General features: G+C 43.0%; 1 protein-coding gene across 2 annotated transcripts in view; it reads left to right on the forward strand.

Moving 5' to 3' along the window:
• LOC103720510 (putative ion channel POLLUX-like 2) overlaps nt 1-26,353 on the forward strand; it is an 85,074-nt gene that overhangs the window by 19,057 nt on the left and 39,664 nt on the right. For both annotated transcript variants that reach the window (XM_039128947.1, XM_008810241.3), the window contains exons 5-9: nt 10,021-10,092; nt 20,807-20,882; nt 21,381-21,479; nt 21,581-21,735; nt 21,850-21,954. In XM_039128947.1, coding sequence (XP_038984875.1) covers nt 10,021-10,092; nt 20,807-20,882; nt 21,381-21,479; nt 21,581-21,735; nt 21,850-21,954 — 507 coding nt within the window. The remainder of the gene's footprint in view (nt 1-10,020; nt 10,093-20,806; nt 20,883-21,380; nt 21,480-21,580; nt 21,736-21,849; nt 21,955-26,353) is intronic.

The raw sequence follows: 26,353 nt of genomic DNA on the forward strand, positions 1-26,353 counted from the left end.
TGTAATTGGAAATTTAAACCTAATATTTTAGTCCTTATGGTCCAAAACATCTTTATACAATCCTTATACTGAAGCACCTAAATATTGATGAATCAATGAAATTCAGTAGACATATTGATTGAAGATTTTGTTTATCATCATGTGGCCATTGATTATGATGTCAAAAACTTGAGGATTAAGCATCAGAGTAATGTCACATAAGGGCGTTAGCCTTATATGTGTAGAGTGCATATAACCTATGCAGACTACAGTATATAAATAGGTGAATGTTTCAACACTTATATGTTATGCTGTACATATAAACATATAAGGAGTCAGAAGTTGAAATAGTCAAAGACCAACTAAACATCATCAAGCCAGACATTAAGCAAATAGAGCTTAGCTGAAAAATGTGGGCTACAGTTACTATTGTCATTGCAGTAATTTCTGTCACGCCCCGTACCCATCACCCGGGTCCGGCACATGACCGGCCGCATGAGCCCTAGAGCAGTGCCCTAAAGATCATGCAAGGCCTAAGATAAACAACAATTCAATAAATCCACAACTAATTAATTAATTCAAATTGACAAATCCGACATGTCCAAATAAACAATCGGTTCAATTACAAGATTTTCAAATGTTCATCAATAAAAGATAAGCTGCTTCTAACTATCTAGCAGTCTGATTCTAGATCGAGCTCACTTCTTGTCCCACTCGACAGATTCTACGAATCCAATACCTCTGAAAAAAATGTAAGTGTAGTATGAGCTTTTCCAGCCCAGTAAGAATCCCAACAGCCACACACAGTAATAATAATAAAATAATCAAAGCATCAAATAAATGTCATTTCATCTTTTCAAAGGCTCAACAAACAACAAATATATATAACCATTTCATATACATAAATCCTTTTTCACATTATGTGATCCATTCACGTAATACTCTGATTTCCAAGTTTTCAGATTTTTCACTTCTGGCTTTGGACTAATCAAGTTCATGTCCCAATCCAAGACTGCACAAATCCCACGCATAAGCTCGTGGCAGTTATTCCATGCGTAAGCCCGTGGATGCTATCCTACGCATAAGCTCGTAGAGGCTATCCCACACGTAAGCCCGTGGAGGCTGTCCCACGCATAAGCTCGTAGAGGCTATCCCATGCTTAAGCCCGTGGAGGCTATCCCACGCATCAGCTCGTGACAGCTATCCTACGCATAAGCTCGTAGAGGCTATCTCATGACAATGTTAGTCCAACCCATTTTACATGTCTAGTTTTACATGTTTAATCAAATTCCAATCACCTCACATATTTTCTTAAATTCTCAAAAATATGTTAATTCTTCCCAATTTAATTATTTCAATATTTTCATAACAAAATGCACATCTCATATGTGTCATACAAGCTCATAAAATTAATATCAACATACTGGTAAATTATAACCAACGATAAATTCCATACATGCATAAATAGAGATGTTCAGTTGTAGGAATTCTTACAGAAATTGTAGATTGACACAAGCACAAATCTATTTGAAGGACCTTTGAGGCGTTATAGGTATTGGTTCTCCTTTTCCTCTCCACGCCTCCTACCCTCTTCCCTTCTTCCTTTCCCACGGCAGCAAGAGGAGGCCCTCTTCTCTCCTCACGGCAGCAAGGTGAAAGGGTTCTTCTTCCTCCAAGTGTTGGAAAGAAAAGAATAAGAAGAAGCAAAGGAAGAAATCAAATCACGCTAAGGAAGAAGGTGTTCTTCCTCACGTCAGCCGCTTCTTCCTCTTCTCCTTCTCCAAGGCAGCAAGGGGTTCTCTTCATCCTCTTCTTCCACGGGTGCAAGGAAAGGAAGATCCACGGTTAAAGCTACATCTCTCATCTTCCTCCATCGCGAGCAAGGTTGAAGAAGAAAGGGTTCTTCTTCAAAGAGGTATGCTGCAGATTTTTTCCAATCTATTTGATAGTCATGGGAGGTCTTTGCAAGGAGCTAGCACTCTGGTAAGACCTTATCTCAGATGATTAGATCCTCGTGTGGATACCTGTAGAGGCCGGATACGTGTGTGGCTTAACCCGAATCTAGAAAGATCATCAGGCTGCGGTGTTCATAAAACCGCACAAGGTTTGAAGATGGGATCTTCAAATCATTATCTCTGAATTTTGTTTCTATTTACATGAATGTTAATCAACCTCCTTCAGATCCTAATCTCCCTCCCTCTTGAGTTCAAGGATCTTCTGGTTTTGGATCCAGAAAATTTTTTGAACTCTACGATTCTTGGCATGTTCATACGATGAACGACGCCCCGTGCGATGTTCCGCTGCGATTGTCGCATCGCGCGGGGCGTAACTCAGCAATACCTTCAGTGACGCCCTCCGAACTGGGCTTGAGGCGTCTTGTAGACCCCAAAACCAAGGAGGCTAGGCCGACCTCCGTGCTCCCCACATCAACCTCACCGCCATGACGCGCCGATCGAGGATCATATCCCTCCGCACCTGTCGAGGGCCAAATCTTGCCGCACTTATCAAGGGCCATATCTTGTTGTATCCGTCAAAGGTCATATCCCGCCGCACTTGTCGATATACGCCAACTTCAACTATTGGCCAGCTAGTCACTTCTCTGATAGAGACTCCAGGTAACAACCGCCATCCTGATCCCATAAAAAAAGGAGAGAGGGGAAGATCCGGGAGAGGGTCTCTTACAAGTCCTTACAAGCTTTCAGTAAGTCAGGATAGGCTATTTAGAGCTAGAAGAGACTAGAGAGGCACTTAGAAAGCTCCCCCCATAAAAGGCCCGGCTAAGTTAGCCATCGGAAGGCCTTTGCCGGAATTTCGAGCCAAGGCTTTGTGTAGGTACACTAGAGCCCAGGAGGTGGCACTTCTTCTCCATCCCAGCCGGGAGCTCCCAGACTCCTCTGACCGGTAGCTCCTCTGACTCCTCTGGCATGGTCACCCTCGGGCCAAATTTGAACCACAATATTTGGCGCTAGAGGAAGGGCCTGAGTCATGATCATGAGGTTAAGAAGTCAAGGAGCTTCAAATGTGTCGAGGCACCGGGTGCCAACTTCCGGCAACTCGCTCCAAAGTCCACCTCCTGTTCGCCCAACAAATTCAAATGCTCACCGTCCCTGTTCAAGACCTGCAGCAGGCGAGGGCCCAACCTGCACTCCCTCTACGCGGGCACGAATCCATAGGACTGCACTCGCGGCATCATTCTCTCGCCAAGCAACACACGGCGGCCGATGAAAGGGGTTATCACCACCACCGGAGCTCCTATCGAGTTCGATCCTTAATCCAGAAGGGCTTGTCGCGTAGCCCTCATCTTGAGAGCCCGCGCCGAAGTCTAATGCCCCAAGTTTTGGGCGCTCTACAGCACCGACCAAGAGCCGAAGAAGTTCCGTCGATTGCAGGCAACGACGCACCGGCCCGACCTCGGGAATAACCATCAGAGGCGGGGTCCGTTCCATGCCAAGCTGCAACAGGAGCCCCGCCTGCTGCCGAGCTCGACAGAAAAGTCCTGCTGCTGAGCTTGACAGCAAAGTCGAGGAGTTGGAGCGACAGATTCAAACGCTCCGAGATCAGACCCCAAAGCGGGATGCCGACCTCGACTTCACCACCAAATCTTCATTCCCTCGACGAATCGTGGACGAGCCCATCCCCCTGAGGTTCAAGATGCCGCAAACCGAGCTGTATGATGGCTCGTCTGACCCCCTGGATCATCTAGAGAGCTACAAGGCCCTCATGGTACTCTAAGAAGCCACAAACACCCTACTCTGCAGGGCCTTCCCGGCAACTCTTTGAAAGGCGGCTCATCTTTGGTTCTCCGGACTGAGGCCTAGCTCAGTTCTGTCTTTTGAGCAGCGGGGCAGACAGCTTGCCACCCACTTCGCTGCTAGCTAGCGGTAGCGCCGGACTTCAGATTCCCTCCTTGGCATCAAACAGCAGGAGGAAGAGTCCTTAAAAGACTGCATCGATTGTTTCACCTTGACTACATGGGAGGTTCGCGATCTTGACCAGTCCATCGCCATGTCGGCGTTGAAGACTGGAGCTCGGTCCTACAAGTTTCTCTTCTCCATCGAGAACTTCTCCGCCAATTTTGCGGAAATGTTAGCTCGAGCTCAAAAGTACGCCAAGGTTGAAGAAGCCATGATTTCGCGACGGGAGGCGGCCAATCGACCTCCCAAGATGCAAAAGAAGCGCCACGAGGAGCGCTCCTGACTAAGGAGCAGATCCCCCCGGCGTGAGAAATATCTTCGTCGGCATAGGAGCCCGGCTCGCCCAAAGCCTCCTCCCCAGAAGTTCGGAAAATACACTCCCCTCCAGAGGTTCGGTCAGTACACTCCTGTCACATCTACTCGAGCGGAGATCCTCATGGAGAGCAAGGGTCGGGGCTATCTCCGACCACCACCGAAGATGTGACCGGCGGAGGTGTGGAGGCGCTCGGACAAGTACTGCCGCTTCCACAGAGATTACAGCCATGACATGAAAGGCTGCTACCAACTCCGTGATGAGATCGAGTCACTCATCCGCCGAGGTCGGTTGGCCTGGTTCGTCCGTGATCGGGCCGAAAGGAGGGAGCCCGAGGAATAGAACCCAGAGCCGCCCGAGCAGCGGAATGACAAACGACCTGTTGCAGGCATTATCCACACCATCGGGGGGGGGGGAAGCCGGGACATCTGAAGCACCGAGCCAAGGAGAAGGAGCTTCCTCAAAGCGTTCGCGCATTACGGAAGTTATCTCCTTTTCCGATGAAGACTTTAAGAGTGTTGAGACCCTCCATGATGACGTTGTTGTTATCTTCCTCACCATTGCAAACTTTGATGTAAAAAGAGTTTTGGTGGATAATGGAAGTTTTGCAGACATCTTATTTTATGATGCCTTCCAAAGGATGGGAATGACGGTAGAGCAACTTGAAAAAATGAGCACTCCTATCATAAAGTGTTTGTGAGCTGATATGCTATCTTCATGGAAAATAGTTTATCCTTGATAGAGGCAATGGGAGAAAAATTAAGCTTGAAGAGAAAGTTTCTGAAGAGCAACGAGCCATTGTGTCTATAGATCCTATTCATATTGAGCCAGTACATGTAGTACCTCCTCCATCTCATAAATCTAGTAGAATCTTCCGTCCTCTTGAAAGATACTTAGGTATGCTTACAGAAGATGTAGAGGAACTGTTCCTAATGAAAGATAGTGATGAAAATAAGGATCCCAGCACCTACAACGAGGCGATGTTAGACATCGATTCTAAGAGATGACTGGAAGCAATGAAGTCAGAGATGGACTTCATGCATTCCAACCAAGTCTGGACCTTAGTAGATCCACCAGAAGGTATAGTACCTATTGGGTGTAAATGGATCTACAAGAGGAAATTAAGTTTGGATGGCTAGGTAGAGACCTATAAGACAAGGCCAGTGGCAAAAAGTTATACTCAACGCGATGGCACTGATTATTAGGATACCTTTTCACCTGTAGCCATGCTGAAGTCCATTCGAATATTGCTTGCTATCGCAGCATAATATGATTATGAGATATTGTGATGGTGATCACAAGGTTTGTAAGCTGCAAAGGTCCATCTATGGACTAAAGCAAGCATTTCGGAGTTGGAACACTCGTTTCAACGATGTAATCAAATCGTTTGATTTCATCAAGAATGAAGAGAAACCATGTGTTTATAAGAAAGTTAGCTGAAGGGCTATTATATTCCTCGTATTGTACGTGGATGATATCCTTCTAATTGGGAATGATATTTCCATGCTAACTTAGGTCAAGGTATGGTTGTCTAAGAAATTCTTCATGAAAGACCTTGGAAAAGCATCTTATATTTTGGAAATTAAGATCTATAATATTTTGAAAATTAAGATCTATAGAGATAGATTTAAGAGGATGTTTGTCCTGTCACAGAATATGTATATAGAGAAAGTGCTGAAGAGGTTCGGCATGGAAATCTCTAAAAAGGGATTATTACCCTTTAGGCATGGGATAAATCTCTCCAAGAAGATGTGCCTCAACACATTTGAAGAGATTCAGCAGATGAGCAAGATCCCTTATGCTTCGACTATAGAGAGTCTCATGTGTGCCATGCTATGTACACGACCTGATATAACACATGCTGTGAGTATCACGAGCATATATCAATCAAATCTAGGCGAGGAGCACTGGATAGCTATGAAGAACAGTCTTAAGTACTTAAGAAGAACTAAGGACATGCTCTTGGTCTTTAGGAAAAGATCAGAGTTGAAGATAGAAGGATAGACACATATTGATGATAGAAAGTCTACATCAGAATATGTGTAATGGTGGTTCAGTAAATTGGAAGAGTTTCAAACAACCGATCATTGTAGATTCTACTTGGAAGCTGAATGTATCGCCGCCTCTAAGGGTGCAGTGGAAACCTTCTGGTTCAAGAAGTTTATTGCAGAGTTAGGTGTAATGTCATCAGATGCCATAACATTCTGCTGCGATAACAATGGCACCATAGCACTAGCTAAGAAGCCAAAGTCTCATCAAAAGTCTAAGCACATAGCGCGGCGGTTTAACCTGGTACGCGATTGTCTCAAAAAGAATGACGTAGAGGAACAAAGAGTAGACTCCACAGAAAATGTGGTAGACCCATTCACTAAGCAGCTAAGTCAGCAAAATACTGGAGCACATCTTGAGAAGATGGGGTTTAGATTTATGGCTGATTGGCTTTAGTACAAGTGGAAGATTGTTAGAAGTATGCCCTAGAAACCAATGTGGCTGACGCATGATTTTGTTCTGAGACATAAATTTGTACTTGATCTAATTATGAATTTATTAAGTTGGGCATTCTTTTCATTCATGTTCTTATGTGTTCATGAATCGTCCAAGGAATTAATAAAATAACGCATATTCTCAAGAGTTGAAAATTTGAGGCATGTGTTATTGGTGATTAATTCTTGAATTGCTTCTGATTAATGGATCATCACGAGGATGGTGATCGATCTGCTGAGATTAGTGCACATATTACTTTCTTTGATGGACAAATCTTGAGTCAATAGTGTGGGGACACTGGAGTAATTGTGCAAGTGCTTGTTGGAGAACAAGGATACTGAGCGTGACCATAGCAAGTAGTCACTTGGATGTCTATTCACTCGTCAGTGACTTACTTGATGCTGCAGTTTATGACTGGTCCTTTGACCTGCGATGCCTCGGCTATTCACAGTGAGGTTGCTGTAGTTTGCTGAGCACACAAACATGGGTTCTATCCATTTGAGTCCTTGTGGTGCAGATTGGCTGCAGTAGGTTCATTGTAGGAGTAGGGGTGCATCTAGATGGAATCTATCGACCTTGATAGATTAGGAGAGATCCTATGTGATTTATGAGACTAAGTTCCTAAATCCTTGGCCAAGGTAGTTTTTGGAAAAAGAGTTTTCCAATTTTGAACTAGGGTCGAATAAATTTTACATATGACAGATGATGGGATTTGACGAGTTATCCATGACCTTCATCCTGTTGGGATCCACGATAGAGGGACTGTATCATACGCTAACTGCACCTAGAGGTTCATTTATTCCATTCTGATGGGTTGCCACTGCATGCTGCTAGGTGTTACTGGTGGATTGTGAGACTCAAAGGCATTCACTTGATGATCAGTGAACTCGAATGAGAAGAGTTGGAATTGTTGCAACCCATTGAAAGGAGTTTCAATAATATTGTGATAGAGATCACAATATATCTCACTACCGGACAGAATAGAACTTATAGGGTCACACACAATAGAAGATCTGATTGATCTAATGGTTGGATTGTGATTTGGAATTACAATAATTTGTAATTGTCAATTTGATTGATAATTGGTTTAACCCACTAAGAGTGAGTGAGTTGAAGAAAGAATTAATTACAATTGGATTGCAATTTGATTGAATTAATTGAACTTAATTAATTGGGCTCGATCTTATATGTTAAGGTTCATGAGTCCTACTCCAAGTAGGACTCCTAGAGTTCTAATTGGATTAGGACTTCAAATTTTTAGAGTCCTACTTGGAGTAGGATTCCTAAAGTCTTAATTGGATTAGGGCTAAAATTATATGAGTTCTAATTGGATTAGGACTAAAATTATATGAGTTCTAATTGGATTTGGACTCCTAGAGTCCTAATTAATTTTGGTCTAATAGATGAAGATGACTCCTAATTGGATTAGGATTGAAGAGTTCAATTGAGTCATGATCCAATTGGGTCCAAATTAGATTAGGACTATCATGGACAAGCTTTGGAGGCCACCTAATCCTCTTTGGAAGAGGACTAGAAACCCAAATAAAATCAGCCCACGTCCTCCTTTATTCTCCTCTTGGGCGTGCGCAAGGGAAAAGAAAAGGAGGGGCGTGTGCCCCTCTTAGTTTGATTCCTAAGGGCTGATGGCGTGGCCCTTCCTAGTTTTTAGGAAGAGCAACGCCTAGGGCAAGGCTATAAAAAAGGGGGGCCGGCCCTAGACTTGTTTCATGGGTTTTTGGTTCAAGGGTGGCGGCCTTCTTCTCTTCTCTTCTTGGGTTCCAACGCAAGGAGAAAGAGAAATGGCAGCAAAGGCTTGGCGGCCTTCATCCCTCCCCTCTCTTCCTTCTTCCATCCGCAAGGGAAAAGAAGGGCACCAAGCAAGGAGTCTTCTTCCTCCTCTTCACCAGCCGCATGGAAGAAAGCAAAGAGAGAGTTGTTCCTGTCTTCCCTCCTTCTTCTTCCATAGTAAAGAAAAGGAGAAAGTATTTCTCCTTCTCCTTCTTCCTCCTCTTGGAAGCAATCAAGAGTTGATTGCTTAGAGGAGTTCCAACCATCAAAAGGGATCTCTGCAAGGGAGCTAGCACTCCGGTGAGATCGCAACCTTGATCAATCCAGATCTTCGTGTGGATACCCGTAGAGGCCGGACATTTATGTGGCTTCAAACGAATCCGATTTCCACGATCATCAGACATCGGTGAAGTTCTACCTGCTCAAAAGTAAAGATTTGATCTTTACAATTTTAATAGTAAATCTGAAATTAATCAAGTAATTAATTTTAATTTTTCCTTAGATTTTATAATTTTCTGAGTTAGAGAACTCAGAATTTTTTTGAAATCTATGTTTTCTAGGACGTTCATGCGATGAACGACTCCGCGCGTGTATTTCCGCTGCGATCGTCGCAACGCGTGCGGGGGTAACCCGACAAGAAGAAGAGAGGAGTTGGGCATGAGACATGAGAGTGTCATGGGGCTAGATTTTTTTTTTTTTAATTCGTAGAGAGTTGTCACTGGGCTACATAGAACCATGCCTAACCCATATATTAGATGTCGTAATAACACTTACGTCAAGAATTTGTTATTGCTTGAAGTTCTCCACACATTTTCTTGATGCCTGCCAGATGTAAGAATCATGAAAAGGGAAAGTGATTCTCATTCCTGACCCTCTTCCTGCCAAAGAAAGATAGCCTCATGATATTTTCTAGGGAATGGAGAGGAATGAAGATAAAAATGAATAATAATATCTTCATTCATAACAGACTGACTAAAATATTAAATCTTAAAAACAGAATACTGATAAGATGAATTCTCTTTTCCTCCTTGGACTCAAAAGCATCACTAACCATCTCTTTCAGATATTGGATGATACACATTTTTGTTTTCTCATTGCTAAAAATTAAATGATACGAACACTCTTTAAATACTAGACCACATTTTGAACTTTGACATTGATGTTTACATAATTTGATTTGAATGATGAGGTTTAATAAGGTCTGGATTTCATAGCTGAAACTGTCACTAATTTGTTATTTCACGCTAACTGTATTAAATAAAAATGGTTCACTATAGTAAAAAGAAGTTTCCTGTATTTTTTAAGATACTCTCATGGTCTTAGCAGGGTCATTCTTTTATTGAACTATACATTTCCAGAAATTTATCATTTATTTGAGTCAATTTCTAAATGTTTTCTTTTCCCATATATGTAATTTGTAGTTCTCGACTTTATGACTGGTAAAATTAATCTACCAGGTTCATAAAGGTTGGGGATAATGCTTTCTTTCTATGATTATAGCCATCTTTATGCAATTCTGATGATATTTTTCCATGATTGTAGGATTTTTGTTGCGTTATTGGTGGCATGTTTCTCATTTGTCGTAGTTGGAGGTTTCCTATTTTACAAATTAAGGTAACCAACTGCATTTTGCATTTCTCTAATGATATATATTTTTTTCCTAATAGGATTCTCTCAGAATATTGATTCTCTTTTTAATGCATAATGGATTTTTTTCATTATGCTTGCTTTATTTGTACATTTTGGCACTATAGTACATTATGATCCTCAATCTTTAACATTTGAGGATTTCTATTTTAGATGTGCATGTATGATGCTTTTCGTTTTGTAGTATCTTTTAATGAAAAATGTTTATCATCACACATACTTCTTGGTAGAGAAGGATTAATTGTCAATAGTTGTCACTCCTTGACCTAATGACAGGTCGGGAGAAGTGGCAATCCACCACGCATGCATAGAGCTTGGCCCCACGAGCATGCAAGGTGGCCACCTGCTAACAATGAAATATCCCACTTCTAACAACTAACCAACGAAAGCATGTTTCAAATTTTCTAACTTCAATAATTTGAATTGGCCACAGACCAATCCCATAAAACAACTTCAAGAAACCATCAAAACAAATCCACATACTTAACCGACATAACAAATCCTCAAATGCACCAAGTTTATACAAGTTCTACAAGACCACAATATCAAGGGGTTTTTAAAAATAAAAAGTTAAAAACTGTAGTAGTAAGGCTAGGTTCAACTAGGTCTAGGACCTTGCTCTAAACTCTCACCCCGGTCACCGTGCTTCACCTCCTAAGCCTTGGACTCGCAAAAGGGAGAAAGATTAGGCATAAGTTGAAAGCCAAGTAAACAACCAACAGTCCCAACTAAGGGGATCAAGCAAGTATAGGAAAAGAGGATCAAGCAAGTATAGGAAAAGTATCTTGCACAATTTATGGATGCACGATATATGATAATTTATTTAACAAAGGTAGGATTTCCATAATCAGAATTTTACATATAACTGCAAGGTGTTATATGCAAATCATTTTTCCAAATCAGTGCTCCACATATAATATTCCAAAGAATATTTTATACGCCCTCTTCTGAGACCAAAGTTATATATGCAAATTTTGAATAAACAATTTATGATCAATTTCTCATAGCAGTTTCTCAACTACAAAACTACGACAATATTATCCTTGTGATAGGGCCCGAAATACTACTATTTAACTCATGTGGTATAGATCCATAGTACTACATTTAACCCTTGTGGAATAGGTCCAAAATATTTCATTTAAACATTGTAGACTTGGTTTGAAGATTGTATTTAACACGCACAGAGTAGGTCCAAAGTAATTAAGTTCTGGAATGATAAAAATAGCAACGTATAACCGCCACTGGTGGGATCCAAAACATTACCAGGTCGAGAGTCCAAGCAAACGCACAAGATCCAATTATTTTACCAATACAATTTCCTCTTGTTTTCCAAATTAAATGATTGCTCAAATTTTTTGTGAACCCTCAAATCATATATAAGTATCAAATGAGTTTCGAGTATTTGACAAACATGCATGCAGGGTTGGCAGAACCGTCTTGAACCGGGCAGTTCTGGCCGTTCCGAGCCGTATCGGTGGTTCTCTTGTTTCGAACGAAATAGAGGTCCGACCGCGGCTTAAAAAATTTCAAAATTTTTAAGTGAAGTCGGTTAATCGCTTCCCGATTTCACTTAAAAATTTCGAACTTAAAAACTTGCCGACTTCACTTAAAAAAATCTGAAATTTTTTAATTTTGGGCCGGACCCCTATTTCATTTGAAATAGGAGAACCGACCACGGCCTCGCCTGCCACATCCTTCGCCACTCCCCACGACCCTCCGTCGGCGTTTGCCACCCTCCGCCGGCGTCTCTCCCTATCTCCCCCTTCTCTCTCTTTTTTTTTTCTCTCCCACGATACCGCGGAATCGTCGGTACAGGCCCGACATGGCCCGTACTGACTTGTACCGCTGTAAAACCAGTACGATGCCCGATACTAGTTCTTCCGACCTTGCATGCATGGTTTCAACTTTCAAGGAAGTATTTCAAGAACTTCTAGAAATATAAGGTTCGAGGTAATGGTTTACAATATTTCTACTATTTTCTTGTAAGCCTAACAATAGTCCATAATTTGCCGACTTCACTTATAAATTGTGAAATTTTTTAAGGCCGCGGCCGAACGCCTGTTTCGAATAAGGCCGCGGCCGGACCTCTGTTTTGTTCGAAATAGGGGAGTAGCCGCAACCTCACTTCTTGTGGCCGAGGCCGGGCTCTGCGGGCGTTCGCTGGCCCTCCGCCGGGCTCCCTCCCTCTCTTCCCCTTCTCTCTCTCTTTTCCTCTCTCCCACGGTCTGCGTGCCATATCCTCCATCGGTACAGGGCTGACACTGCCTGGACTGACTTGTGCTGTCCGAAAACCGGTACAATGCCCGTTATTGGTTCTGCCGACCTTGAGTGATGATGATTATGACTATGATAACTTGAGTATTTAGACATTGCAGTTCTTTTGGTTATATTTTTTTGATCCATTTAGGTTGGTGACTTCTAATGCTTTTCAGGATATACACATGTTTGTATTTATTTCTAATAGGAGTTTACACAAAAATATACACATATGTGATGGTTGTATTTTGTTATATCATAGTTTTGTATTTATGCCTAAACGGAGTTGTGCCTATACACTAACTTGGTGATTACATTTTGTGAGTTATGACTATGACATTAAACTTATTTGTATATTTGATTATGTGACTCTATGTTTAAGTTATATGATAATTTTGACTTTTGTCTTTTGGAGATACATATTGTTTTAATGGCTCAAGTCTTTTATAAGTTATGATTATACAACAGAATGACAACATTGAGTCATTATGTCTATATGACATAAGTTCTACACTTAAACTTGTTAGAGGTGTTCTAGACTTGTACTCCCAACTGGCTTCTGGCCACCACTATAACCAATTGAGCTACAGCCTGCAGGACTTTAGAATTTAAAATTTAATGTGCACCATAGTTATTTAGATGACAATTCTCATATTCTATATTTTTTTCTGATATTTCTATATTTTATATTTCTTCATATTTTGAGAAAAAAATGAGGAAAATCTTACAATCTATCCAATCCAACACTATCCCCTCTATGATTTATAATTTGATCTCGATCTTAACAACATTTGTTGAGTGTGAGTTAATTGAGGTTGCTTATGTTCTTGATGAGGTTGCTGGTGATGGGGATTTGCAGGAGTTTGAGGATGACAAGACTAGAGTAAATATCATGAGGTGTATACTTGCCACATGTGAGGGTGAGAATGATTGGAGATGTACCTCAATTTTTTATACCTACATCAAATATGGTGATCAAAGTTGCAAGGTAGTCGCTGATAGTGGTGGTTGCATGAATATTGTCTCCAAGAATGCTCTGGAGATGATGAAGTTGAAACAAGAGCCACATCTTCATCTTTGCAAAGTGTCTCAAGTGCATAAAACCACTATGCCTATTAGCCACCATTGCTTAGTCCCTATTCAATGTCATATATTGGAACCAAGCATGGTGCAATGTGCTTCCCATGGACGGAAGATCCAATGCCTAGTAATGGATATGGCTGATCACACAGAGAGTCTCACCAGAGTATGTTGGGAGCTAGACAAGTTAGAGGAAGGTAGGAAAGGAATATTAATGAGATGCCCGGAAGATGACAAAGAATGCATAGTAGTACAACCTAGTGAAAAATGCATGGGGTAATGAAAGAGGCCTGTACCTTAAATTATGACTTAACATTTTGTCTCACTTACAGTGACTTTTAGGACCTCCATGGAGGTCATGAAGGAGGCCTATATCTTCTTGATCATCAAAATTTCAGCTATATTTAGTAACAAAGAAGCCTAGTTTTGTAGCACTTCCATTTGGGACATTTCATCATTTCTATCTAAACATATTCTTTTTCCTTCATGTCTAAATATGATCAAAAACTTTTAAATGTCATGCGAGTTTACAGATCACCAAATAACTATGTATCATCCAAGGTTCGCAGAACCGATTGTACCGGCGTACCGGTGAGCACCGGCACCGGTACGGTTCCGGTTCGGTACCGGCTTGAAGAGAGGACCATGAGACCTCAATGAAAGCACCAAATTAATGGGGACTCACGGTCCAGAACCCCTCACCAAGCCCTTTTTCCTTGCGCTCCTCGCGTGCGCGTCCAAAGTACGTTGATGATGGACAGATTGTAGGTAACGCCGGTGGAATAACTCAATAAAAGAGATCAATCAATGAAAGCAAACTTGATTTATATTCCACTAACTTGAACAACGAAGAACAATAATAAAGAGAGCAAAAAGAAATCTAGAAAGAAATTGAAGAGATCCCTTCCTAGCCCAATCTAGTGGAGATTGATTTATCAACCACTAGCCCAAGTCCTAGAACAAAAGATCTAAGGACCGAAATCTATTGAAGGCCTAACCCCCCCAATAGCCCAAGCCTTACGGCCGACTCTCTCACAAGAGAAACAAGACTCAACTCATTGATCATTGGATGCCCTACAATGGCCCCTCACAATCTTATTTATAGGCTAAGCCTTAGACAAAACTAAGTAACCTTCTTTTGATAAATCTTGGCATATTGTCATCTCATGGATCCAAGGCCTTTCCACCATTGATTGACATGAGATCTATGGCTCAAAATCACCCAAGAAGAGGTCCTCCCGCAGCTGGTTGGGTTTGATCCTTGGCCGTTGAAGGGTGGACAATGGAGGGCCGAGATCGCACGGGACTCGCTGACCGGACGCACGGGACGCGTGTCCCGGATGGCCGGGACGCGTGTCCCGGATGGCCGGGACGCGTGTCCCGGTTGGGGCTGGCAGAGTCCCAGTCCGGGAGGGACTGGGACGGGGCGCGCAGGCTGGGCGCACGGGGCGCGTGTCCCGGTTGGCCGGGTCGTGCGTCCCGGCTGGCAGAGTCCCAGTCTGACTGGGACTGGGGCTGGGCGCTCGGCAGGTCGGGCGGGCGCGCGGGCGGGAGCGGGCGCGCGGGCGGGAGCGGGCGCGCGGGCGGGCCTGGGCGCGCGGGCGCTGCTGCGCGCAGGGCTGGGCGCGCGCGGGCCTGGGCGTGCTGGCACTGTGCGCGCGGGCACTGTAGCAGGCGAGGTTCGGCTAGCCGAACCTCGCCGCACTGTAGCAGTCTGGCTTGCGTGCTGGCTCTGCGCGGTCACTGTAGCTGGCGAGGTTCTTGCCCAAGAACCTCGCCGCACTGTAGCAGGCGTGGTCACTGTAGCTGGCGAGGTTCTTGCAGCCGAACCTCGCCGCACTGTAGCATGCTGGCTGACCACGGCTAGTCCTGGCTGCGGCATGGCTTTGGCGGGACTGCGCATGCGGTGGGCTTGGCCATGGTTGGGCATGCTCGGCCGAGGCTTGGGCACGCATGGGCGTGTAGTTGGCTTGGCCGAGGTTGGGCGCATTCAGCCGAGGCTTGGCATGCATGGGCGCGGTGCGTGCGGCTCGGGCATGGTCTCGGCCGACCATGGGCGTGCTTGGCCGAATGAAGGGGCTCGGCCAAGGCTTTTCTCGGCAAAGTGGTTGGCCTTGGCTTGACCCTCCATTGGCCCCTTCATGGCCTGATGTCTTCTTTGGTTGGCGCGGCCACTTTGGTCTTCGATTGGCACATGGTCCTCTCTTGGCATGACGATGTTTTTGGTGTTGCTTGCATGGGTCCTCAACAAACCCCTTCCCTTGAAAAATATCCTTGCCCCCAAGGATATGCTCTGAATGTCGCCGAACTCCTTCTTCATGGGCTTCTTGTGTAGCTTCTTCTTTAGGCTTTCGGCCGTATAGTGTCTCCAACATCTTGGCCTCCCCAAGCCTCATGTCATTGTTGCCCCAATCGATTAATCGTTTCCAAGTCTTCAACCCTTCCTCATAGGAAGAGTGCTTTGTTCGAGTGTGAAGGCACCTCGGATGTCCGTGCACTTGGCTGTTGTGGAAGAACGCAGATATGTCCCTGTAGAAGTTAGGAATTATGGGTATATGGACATACCGCATGTAGAAGGTCAGCCCTTCCCGGTCATGGTCTTCTCGTGTAGTTGATGCCTTTGGTGCGTTGCTCCAATGGAATATCATCTGCCACATCTTCAATCTTCCCCAATAGGAGAAGTGCTTTGCTATGCTTTGAAGCCATCTCGGATGTCCACATTCGTTGATGTTGTGGAAGTGCCCGGTCATGTTCCTGCTGAAGTTAGGACTCATATGCGTATGAACATACCGACTGTAGAAGATCCGCCCTCTATGGTCATGGTAGTAAATCTGCAACTTGTTGTCGGTAAGGGTTGTATCAACATGATCTTCTATAGTCCTCCCGTGTTGATTGGCTTCATAGCTTGCTGCTGCAAGTTCTATTGCAGCATTCTTCTCTTTGTTGTAATCATCCGGCAAGAAAGCTTGGCCGGTCTTTTGAGGCTCTGATTTGTTGTTGCGGCCATTTGCATCTTCGGAGTTGCCTAGTGTCACATCAATAGGTTCTGTTGTGGCCACCTGCAGATCTGAATTTGTGGATGCAGTTGGCTTGGTTTGCTTGGCCGTTCCTTCATGGTTGGTTGCTGCAAATTCAGTTGTAGCACCCAGTTTATTGCAGCAATTTGCTTTAGTATCCCCCACTTTGCTACAGTTGGTTCCAGCATCAAGTTCTTTGTTGTTGCTCCCGCATAGGAGTTCTTGAATACCCTCTACAGGAGCTGATTTGCTGCTGTCGTCTTTTGGAGTTGCTGCCGTACTTTCGGCCTCTTCCTTGCTTGCTGGAATTTCTGCAAGTGTTTGTTCAGCAGCCATGGTTTGGGAGGTTACCTTGGAGCGGTTGGCTGCGGTAGGAGTTGCAGAAATTTCTGTCACAGAAATTTCAGGGGTGGCTGAAACTTCTGCAGTTGCTGGGGCAAGCTCTACATCATGCTGGGCCGCAAGGTGTTTGGCTATTGTTGCGGCCTCGGAATGCTGAAGTTGGGCCTCCTTTGCTGCTGTAGTTGGTGTCTTAGCATCTGATTTTGCCCGGTTGAACCTTGGGGTGGCAGAATTTTCAGCGGGCACTGAAATTTCTGCTGCTGCAGATTTCTTTGGTAGAGAATCAGGATCACTCCCGAGCCTCTCTTGCTGTTCATCTTCCTCGGAAAATTCAGACACCATGATTTGGATTGGGGTTGCAGAATTTTGGGCAGCTGCTGGAATTTCTGCGGTTGCAGAAATTTCTGGTTCGCTGTTGGATTTCCTGCTGCTGCTTGCTGCTGCACCAATAGGATTTCCGGTGGTGACTTCGGCCTCCTGCAGTTCTGCAATCTGAAGATCAACAGCCTTGGTTTGATGAGGGACATTAGCTCGGTGGGCTGCTGCAATGGTTGCAGAAATTTCAGTTGTTGCTGGAATTTCTGCAGCTATAGGACTTGCCGATGCAGAATTGGGTTTCTCCGCAGTCATCCGTTGTTGGTTATCTTCTTCCAAGGTTGCTGCTGTTTCCTTAGTTGTTGCAGCTAGTTGTTGTGGCTTTGGGGCTGCACGATTGGCTTTGAACTTAAGTTTGAAATCAAGTTCAGGGCCGTCGGTCAATTTGGTATTGGTGCTGGACCTTGGAAAGTTAAGTCGAGGTTCTTTTGGCCCCCTCTCTTGAAGCCTTCGATCCCCAGTAGCACTCATATCATAGACATCACCAATCAGCCCCCTCCTCCTTCTATCCATGTGTTCTCTCTGGCCTTTAAGCCTTCGAGCATGGAAAGCCTCCTCTTCGGACTCCGTCTCACCATCTGCATACCATCTTTTTACCACAACTCCTTGGCCTTCTAGTCTTCCTCCTTTTTTCCTTTCTACAACACTTCTTCTTCGGCTCATGTTCTCCCTCTTATTTTTTTCTATGTTTAGCCTCGTGTTATGCCAAAGGTCATCATCATCATCACTCTCGCTCTCTTACCATACTCGGTTTTGCCATGGAGCATGCGACCTAGGCACTTCTCTATAAGTTTTCCTTTGTTCCTTCTCTCTTTCCCATCTACCTATTCTCTTTTCTAATCTCTTCATCTTCTCCCTTCTTTCCCTCCTTATTTCATCCATGTTCATTGCCATTGTTTTAGACAAGTTTTCCAATGACCGGTTAAGGTTGGCTGAACTATCTTCTAGGGCTTTCAACCTCCTATCTTGGTTGTTATAATGGGGGGACTCCATCTCCTTTTAACCCTCTATTTTAGGACTCTAAAACCTTGAGACAACAGTCCCTCAAACTCCCAAAAATCAGAACTCAACAATCTCCAAAACTTGCTGCACAAAAATTTCTGGGTTGCTGAAAATTTCTGCGGCAGTCCACAAACTTCAGCAGCCAGTTTCTCCTTCAAGGCAGACTCAAATCACCCCACGAAGAGGCCTATGACAGTAACTAATAACCTCAGATACTCTCCACAAAAAATCAGAATTAAAGCTTCAGAAAAACCCTTCTCTTAGAAACCCAACAAACACCTTGTTGCAGAATTTTTCTGCAACACAGAGGCTTCTTAAACCAGTCCCCAAACCTCCTGCGGTTGTCACCCAATGGATGAACCAACCCACCTGACGTGTACACCACTCAATCAACCTCCGACAGGGGTTTCCCAAGGATGAAAAAATAGAAAATTAAATCTCCCAATCTAATATAAGTTCAAGCCCAATATAAAATGCAGAATTTTTATGAACTTCAGACTAAGATATATGGGCTGCAGAAATTTTAATCTCCCTCGGACCAACCAATATGGGTTTCAGAAAGTTAAAACAGCAATGGATCAAATATATTTAACACCCAATTCCAATCTTCCAACACTCCAATTCAGATCTGAAAATTTCTGCAGGGTCCTCAAACATCAAGATATATGTATTGCAGAATTTCAGATCAAGGATATGGGGTTGCAGAATTTTTAAAACAACTCCAGATCCTAATATGCTCCAAAAATCTATTCCCCAAACACCAAAAATCAGATCTGGAATTTTCTGTAGATGAGAACGTTACCTCCTTGAAGAATATATCTCTCAATGAAAGCACCAAATTGATGGGGGCTCACGGTCCAAAGCCCCTCACCAAGCCTCTTTTCCTTGCGCTCCTTGCGTGCGCCTCCAAGGTGTGTGGATGGTGGACCGATTGTAGGTAACGCCGGTGGATTAACTCAATGAAGGAGATCAATAATGAAAGCAAACTTGATTTGTATTCCACTAACTTGAAGAACAACGAAGAACAACGAAGAACAATAATAAAGAAAGCAAAAGAAATCTAGAAAGAGATTGAAGAGATCCCTTCCTAGCCCAATCTAGTGCACCATTCCATTGGTTGTTGTAGTTTCTTTGTAGAAGTTTGGTGCTGCAGCCTGGTCTGTAGGGCTCCTGAATCACTCTCACTGTCGTGCCTTGCCGGGCCTTGCCGTAAGGCATATGACCAAGGGCTCTCACCATGAGACCATGAGACCATGAGACCATGGTCTGGGCGCGCGGAAATTAAAAAAAAAAACAACAAAACGTGTCCGCGCGCATCTGGGACGCGCGCGGACGCTTCAAATGCCACAGAGGCATTTAATGCCCCCACGCGGGCTGCCAGCCCGCGTGGGCACGGTGCCCCGCGCGGGGAACCGCGCTCGGGCGCGATTCCCTGCTGGGAATCGCGCGCGGGCACGTTTCCTACGCGGGGAAACGCGTGCGGGCGCGCGCTCCGCTCGCGCGCGTTTCCCAATTAAAAAAAAAACGCGTCCGCGCGCGTCCGCGGACGCGTCAAATGCCACAGAGTGGCATTTAATGCCACTCTGTGGCATTTAATGCCCCCACGCGGGCTGCCAGCCCGCGTGGGCACGGTGCCCCGCAGGGAATCGCGCGCGGGCGCGCGTTCTCCGCTCGCGTTTTTCAAAAAAAAGAAAAAACAAATGCCACAGAGTGGCTTTAAATGCCACTCTGTGGCATTAAGAGGCCCACGCGGGCTCCAGCCGCGTGGGCGCTCTTCCCCGTGCGTGGGGCGCGCTGCCTCGCGCGCGGGCACTCTTCCCCGCGCACCCCCGCGCGGGAAAAGTGTGGCTTGGACCGGTGCGGTTCGCACCGGTACCGGCTTGTACCGGCGCGAACCGGGCCGGTTCGCACCGGTCCCGGTACAGAACCAATCGATTCTGACCCAGTTTGGGTCGGAACCGTTTTATACCCCTGTACCGGACCGTGCCAGTCGGCACCGGTCCGGTACGGGCTGAACCGACCGGTACAGGTCGGTTCAGCAGACCTTGGTATCATCCTTATTTGGATAAACAAAGTAAGAGCCAGTTTATGCTTTTACACAGTGATTTTTGGACTTCTCACATTTCTTTTATTGCTGTTTTTTAAATATTTTTTTAAAATCGTAGTTTTCTGGCTGGTTGCTATATCTTTGTTTCTGAGTAGTTGTTGTTTCTGAATAGCAAACTTCTTTTGTATTTATATATGGAGAATCACCATAAACCCCCAGAGAAAATAAATATGTTGAATAATTGGTCTTTAATTTCTTTCAGACCACGAGGTGAGTATTGGCCCTATAGTTATATTAGGGCATCTAACTCCTCCTATAAGGTTTGTTTCTGCTATTTAGTATGTTACTGCACTAAATGCCTGAAAGTACTTTCATTAAAATTAGAATATCCCTAGTTGTTTAATTAAATATTTGCACTTCATGTCATCTTTTTGATCATCTTGTTGCTTATCAGGAAGGTAAGCAGCTTGTTTGTTTTATTAATATTATGACTCTATCATCGCCCTGTATTATATAGTGGATATTATCTTCATATAAAATGCCTAATGCTTTGTCAATTCAGGAAAAAGCAGCAATCTTTAGAGGACTGCTTTTGGGAGGCTTGGGCATGCCTTTGTTCATCTTCTACTCACTTGAAAGTATGAAATACCCTTAAATTACTATTTTTTAGGTTTATGCACCAAAGGGCATGTTTGGTACTGCTTTAAAAAAAGCATTAATGTTCAAAGCAAAGAAGTTCTTCTTGGAAGAAATAAATGTTTGATAACAATATCTGAAGTACTTCTAAAAAAATATGCATGAGGCTCCTGCAGTGAGTTTTTGGAGTACATAGCCTTACCCATGTGCAGAGAGGCTGTTTTTTTGTTTCGGAGCTATAACACTGAGGTCACAATGAAGCAACCTTACCATTGCATGGAGGCTTTCCCTCATCTAAAACATACTTCTATAAGAAGTTAAATAAGTGATTTTAGGTGGAGCTGGAATATCTAGCTTCTGGCTTCTGCTTTTGTGCGAAGAAATTTCTAAAAAGAGAAGCAACACCAAACATGTCCTAAGTTACCATTAATAAATTTCATGTTTTTAATATATTTTAGTGAGACATTGCTCTTAATTCAAATGCTATGCTTGTGTGACAGCAAAAAACACGTGTTGAACGTGTTATTGGTCTTGTCCTTGCTATCTGGGGGATATTATTTTATTCCCGCTTATTAAGTACAATGACTGAGCAATTCAGAGTAAGTTTTTGTTTCTTAAATTATTGGAAACTGGAAAGTAACGAATTGTTGTCTCTCATTCGTGCTAAGAATCGGTATCTTAATTAGCTACATTCTGGCAGAATAACATGCAGAAGATCAGAGAAGGAGCCCAATTACAAGTTCTGGAGAGTGATCATATTATCATCTGTGGAGTAAACAGTCATCTGATGTTTATACTGAAGCAGTTAAATAAGTTTCATGAGTCTGCAATCCGCTTAGGTACTGCTACAGCAAGGTATTTTTTCCCCTTATTTTTTTGTAAGTTCTGTTTTAGATAAGTATTATGTATTAAGGCCAGTTTACTAAGTACTAAGATATCCGGTTTCTCTTCGCATTAATAAATCTGAAGGAAGCAGAGGGTTCTTCTTCTGTCAGATCTTCCTAGAAAGCATATTGAGAAGCTTGGAGATAGTATGACCAAGGATTTGCACCATATTGATGTCCTTACCAAGAGGTAACAATAAGTCTGGTCCATACTTGCAGAAACTCATTCCTGCATCTGCCCTCTTTTAAAATTACGACATGTCATTTTTTTTTCTTATTTACTTATGTAGTGCGTGCCTAATGATATGTCTTCGTTTTGTCCAAGTCCTAGTTTATCCATGAATGTACCAGTTCATGCCTTTAAGGGCCCCAATCTTTAGCAAGGAACTCAACATGCCAAGCAAAAAAATTATAAGCAAAAACAAAGTTGTCATTTTTCCCTCTAACAGGGAAGGGGCTCCTAGTTTTCGGGGTTGCAAATTTATCACAGGGCCACAAAGTCAGAAGGGTTCTTCAGAGCTGTGGAAAGCTCATGTAATTGCTTGTAGTTACACTCAGATGTTTAATGTCACATATGACTATCAAAGTTCCTTGGTAGCAAGATGATGCCTCTTTTTCTTTGATGACCAAGGGACGCTTCTTGGCTGGATACTCCATTAGTTGGACATGGATGGTGCTTTTTCTTATATGAGAAAGAAAGCCCATCAAGGGGCTGTTTGGTTTCAAATTTTATAAAAAACTCAAAAAAGTGTTTATATTGGATCGAAGATAATTATATTTAGGAAAATCAATCCTTAAATTACATTTTGGGAAAACTGCCAACTTACAAGAACTGAAATATGAATTTTGTAATATGGGACTTTTTTTCTCATAAAGAGTATGTGATTAATGAAATCATATTTTACTATTTTTCTTTTTAATAAACTCATTGAGAACCAAATGATTTGTAAAAGTGGTTGAATTGCGGTCGGTTTGTAATTCCCATCCTTCTCTCTTGTTATTTGTGGACTTAAGCAGGCTTCTTATTTAGCTTAGTCATCTTTGTAGTCCATATATGATGCTGACTTTATAAGAATTTTCATTAGAATGCTTTCTTCATCCTGCCTCTCAATGCATCAGAGTCCTCTAGATAAAACATGGTGGTATTATCTGAGTTAATAATATGATGGCAATCCCATTATAGCTTATTTAAGCATCATGTTCTGCATTATTCAATTTATTGGGCCTTTGTTGCCTTTGCTTCATATTAAGTGTTTGAGCTTAACCTCTGCCTTTAAGACACTTTTTGTGGTGGTAGAATACACCTCTAATTTCATTAGTTTTGTTTTATAATAGATGCACTTCTATTATCTGTAGTTCCATTTCGATCCACTTGCATGGGCAATCCTCTCTACGTTCCTGTATGCTACTTGCCATTTGCAGCTTTTGTATATTTCATGATTTCTAGTGAGCAAGTCTGCTACCATCATTTGCTAGGTCTGTTCTGGGTTCTGCTTTTTGCGTGCTTACAATGAATATTGCCTCTTTAAAATTTTTTAAAGTGTTGAAAGGACCTCTTTTACTTGATTCATGTACTTTGCCTATATATTGATTCTTGTACTTTGCCTATATCATAGTATTAGCTTTACCAGACCTATCATCAATATAATATCTTTATATGATAGTCTTCCAAGTGCATAATGTCCTTCATATGTTGTTTATATGATTTCTTCCCTAGTTGTACATCCATTTTTTTTCATTTGATTGAGCATCTTAACAATTGAAAGCTCATCTACTTTGTAAATTTGAGGTTAGCTTTTCTGCTTGTGTTGTGTCTTAGAAATACAAACCTTAGACAAGTTCATTATTTGGATCTCATGATGTCCACCATTTAGCTCAGAATTCATCTTGCTACCAGTGAGCCTCTCAATGGCCTACTTGCTACTATCATCTATTAGGTAACCTGGTTTGTCTCACTCAAGATTTCCTAAAGTAACATTGGGACCTGTACTTGTAAGCTACCAATCTAGAACAGTAACACTTGGTATTGTACCATATCAACACGTTATGCATAAGTGTACCAATATGGTACTGATCAATTTAAAAACATTTTTTTTTGTTTTCAATTTTTTTGGTTTCTTAATTTGTGTTAAGATGCGATAACTCAAATTAAGGGTTTTTATGGGTTTTTGTGTGTTATTTTAATATGTTTTATTTTTTTTTTCTACAGTGGTTTCGGGATATCACATATGGTGCACATTGTGCAAACTTGATAAATTAAAAGAGATAGGTTAATAAACTAGCTTGAATCGACCTACAAAATAGATGTCTATCCCTTTATGGAGTGTCTATGCTAAGGTTTGCTATGTCGACAACGAAAACCGTATTGGTTATCCGGCAGTACGATATAGTATGCAACCATGCTGTTCCATTTTGGGCTTGTACTGACACAGTAAAGCCGGTAAGGAAAGGGGAGAGGGAGAAGAAAAAAGAGAAAAAGAGAGAGAGAGAAGGAGGGGGAGAGAGGGAGAGGGAGTGGGAGAGAGAGGTGGAGGGAGGCGGAGTTGGAGAAGGAAAGAGAGGAAAAGAGAAAGAGAGGAAGGAAGAGGGAGGGCAAGAGAGAGGCTGAGAGGAGAGAGGGGGTCTTTCGAGCCCCCATCTCCTTAGTGCACGCAAATAGGGAAGGAGCCCATGTTTCTTAATGAAAGAAGGGACACAATATAAGGTCGTCGGGGAGATCTTGATGGAGCGGCGACCAAATATTTTTTGGACCCCATATGCTGCACATTGTTTTGACCTCATGTTGATGGACATTGCGAAGATTCGTCGGGTGCAATAGACAGTGAAGACGTCCAAACCATCACCAAGTATATTTATTACTATACGTAGATCCTTTCACTGATGAGGAGCTATGCAGGGAGAGAGATCTTGAGACCAGGTGTGACATGGTTTGCTAACAACTGTGTTGCACTTGATAGGTTTTTTAAGAAAAAAGCAATCCTACATCAGATGTGTCTGTGTTGAGTCGCAGAAAAATAGATTTGTGAGGGCTGGCACTGAGAAAAGTATTGTGGAGGACTTGGTGACAAGACGGACATTTTGGCAATGGGCCGAGAAGATAGTGAAAGCTATCAAGCCATTTTATGAAGTGCTTTAGGTCGTGGACAACGAGAGGTACCCCTAGTAGGCTTCTTGTATCATATGATGGAGAGGACAGAATTAGATTAGAAAGGCAGATTTGATGCATGTCTAGGAGTACATCGACATTATTGAGCGGCGGTGGGGCTACCAAATGGGTAGAGACTTGCATCTAGCAAGTAAGCAAGAACATTGAAAATTAGACTACTCCTGTACTTGAGCAATTTTATTATAATGATTACAAACTCTATCTGCAGCTTACTATCTAAATCTGAGGTTCTAGTATACCATACCTAGAATCTATATGGACGAACTTCTGGCTACTTGCTTAATGTGATTTACAAGATAGAGCCTGATCTAAAAATCGTGGCCCTATGTCTAGAAGAGGTAAGTTAACTTAAGTAACAAATGTAAGTTAATTGTTATCTTCAATTATTAACATATTACAATACGGTTCTTTTTCACAAACCCAAATATTTAGAGAGGGCACTGATGGCTTTAGAGTCTCGGCAGCTGTCGTAAGAAAGAAAAGTATGAATTCTGGTATATGATACATAACGATAACTATTATCTGGCATTAGATGGTTGCTAATATGATACTATCTTATATATAATTTTTGTTATGTTTTGGCCGCTGAATGGTGGATTCATTTTGGTTTGTTTACGAGAAATATTAAGTGGCTAGCCATGGTATATTGTACTGGCCCGAATCGGACGATACGAGGCATACTAGTTCGATATTGGCACCCGGTACGGATGACATATCGATACTCAGTACGCTAAAAAAACTCCGTACTTTACCGTACCAATACTGTGCTAGCGTGGCACCGATACGGGGTTCGGTACCTTACCGTACCAACACTGTGCTAGCGTGGCACCGGTACGAGGTTCGGTATGGGGTTCAGTATCTAGATAGCGTGGTTAGCTATCTAGATCCTCTTCCAACCAGTCTTCTCGAGCGGCTGTGAACGTAATTGGTCCATCTTCGTCCTTATCCACAACAAGCAGAGAAACCGTCTGACAAGAAGCACCTTAACGACCTTGTATATGTTTACTAGAATCTGAAGTTAAGACTGAAGTGCATTCAAAAGAAAGTAGCGCTAATGTACGTAGATCCGATCTGTAATGCTTTCATTGATAATGAGGATGATCGTATAATCAGATGGCTTGTGGGCCAGCAGCAAGAGCTGGAGCTTGATGAGCAAGAATTGCCTCCACGACTAGCTAGTTTTGTAGTTAGCAAGGCTAGAGTGGATGCAGGGGAATGGGCAGATCGTAACATTCCATGGATCCTTCCTGTTGATCAGTCACAGCCACGGGGGTTATTGGAAAACTGGTCATCACATGACTTCTTGTTTGAGAAATTTTCTCAAAGATATGATCGAGATTTGTTTAGATGAGGCCAACATGCTATCCGGTCGACTCAGTCAGGAGGGCGACATTCATTCTGCCCGCATAACGTGGCAGAGGGG

Source organism: Phoenix dactylifera, chromosome 8 (genome assembly GCF_009389715.1).
Source record: "Phoenix dactylifera cultivar Barhee BC4 chromosome 8, palm_55x_up_171113_PBpolish2nd_filt_p, whole genome shotgun sequence".
In the NCBI taxonomy this organism is placed as follows: domain Eukaryota; kingdom Viridiplantae; phylum Streptophyta; class Magnoliopsida; order Arecales; family Arecaceae; genus Phoenix; species Phoenix dactylifera.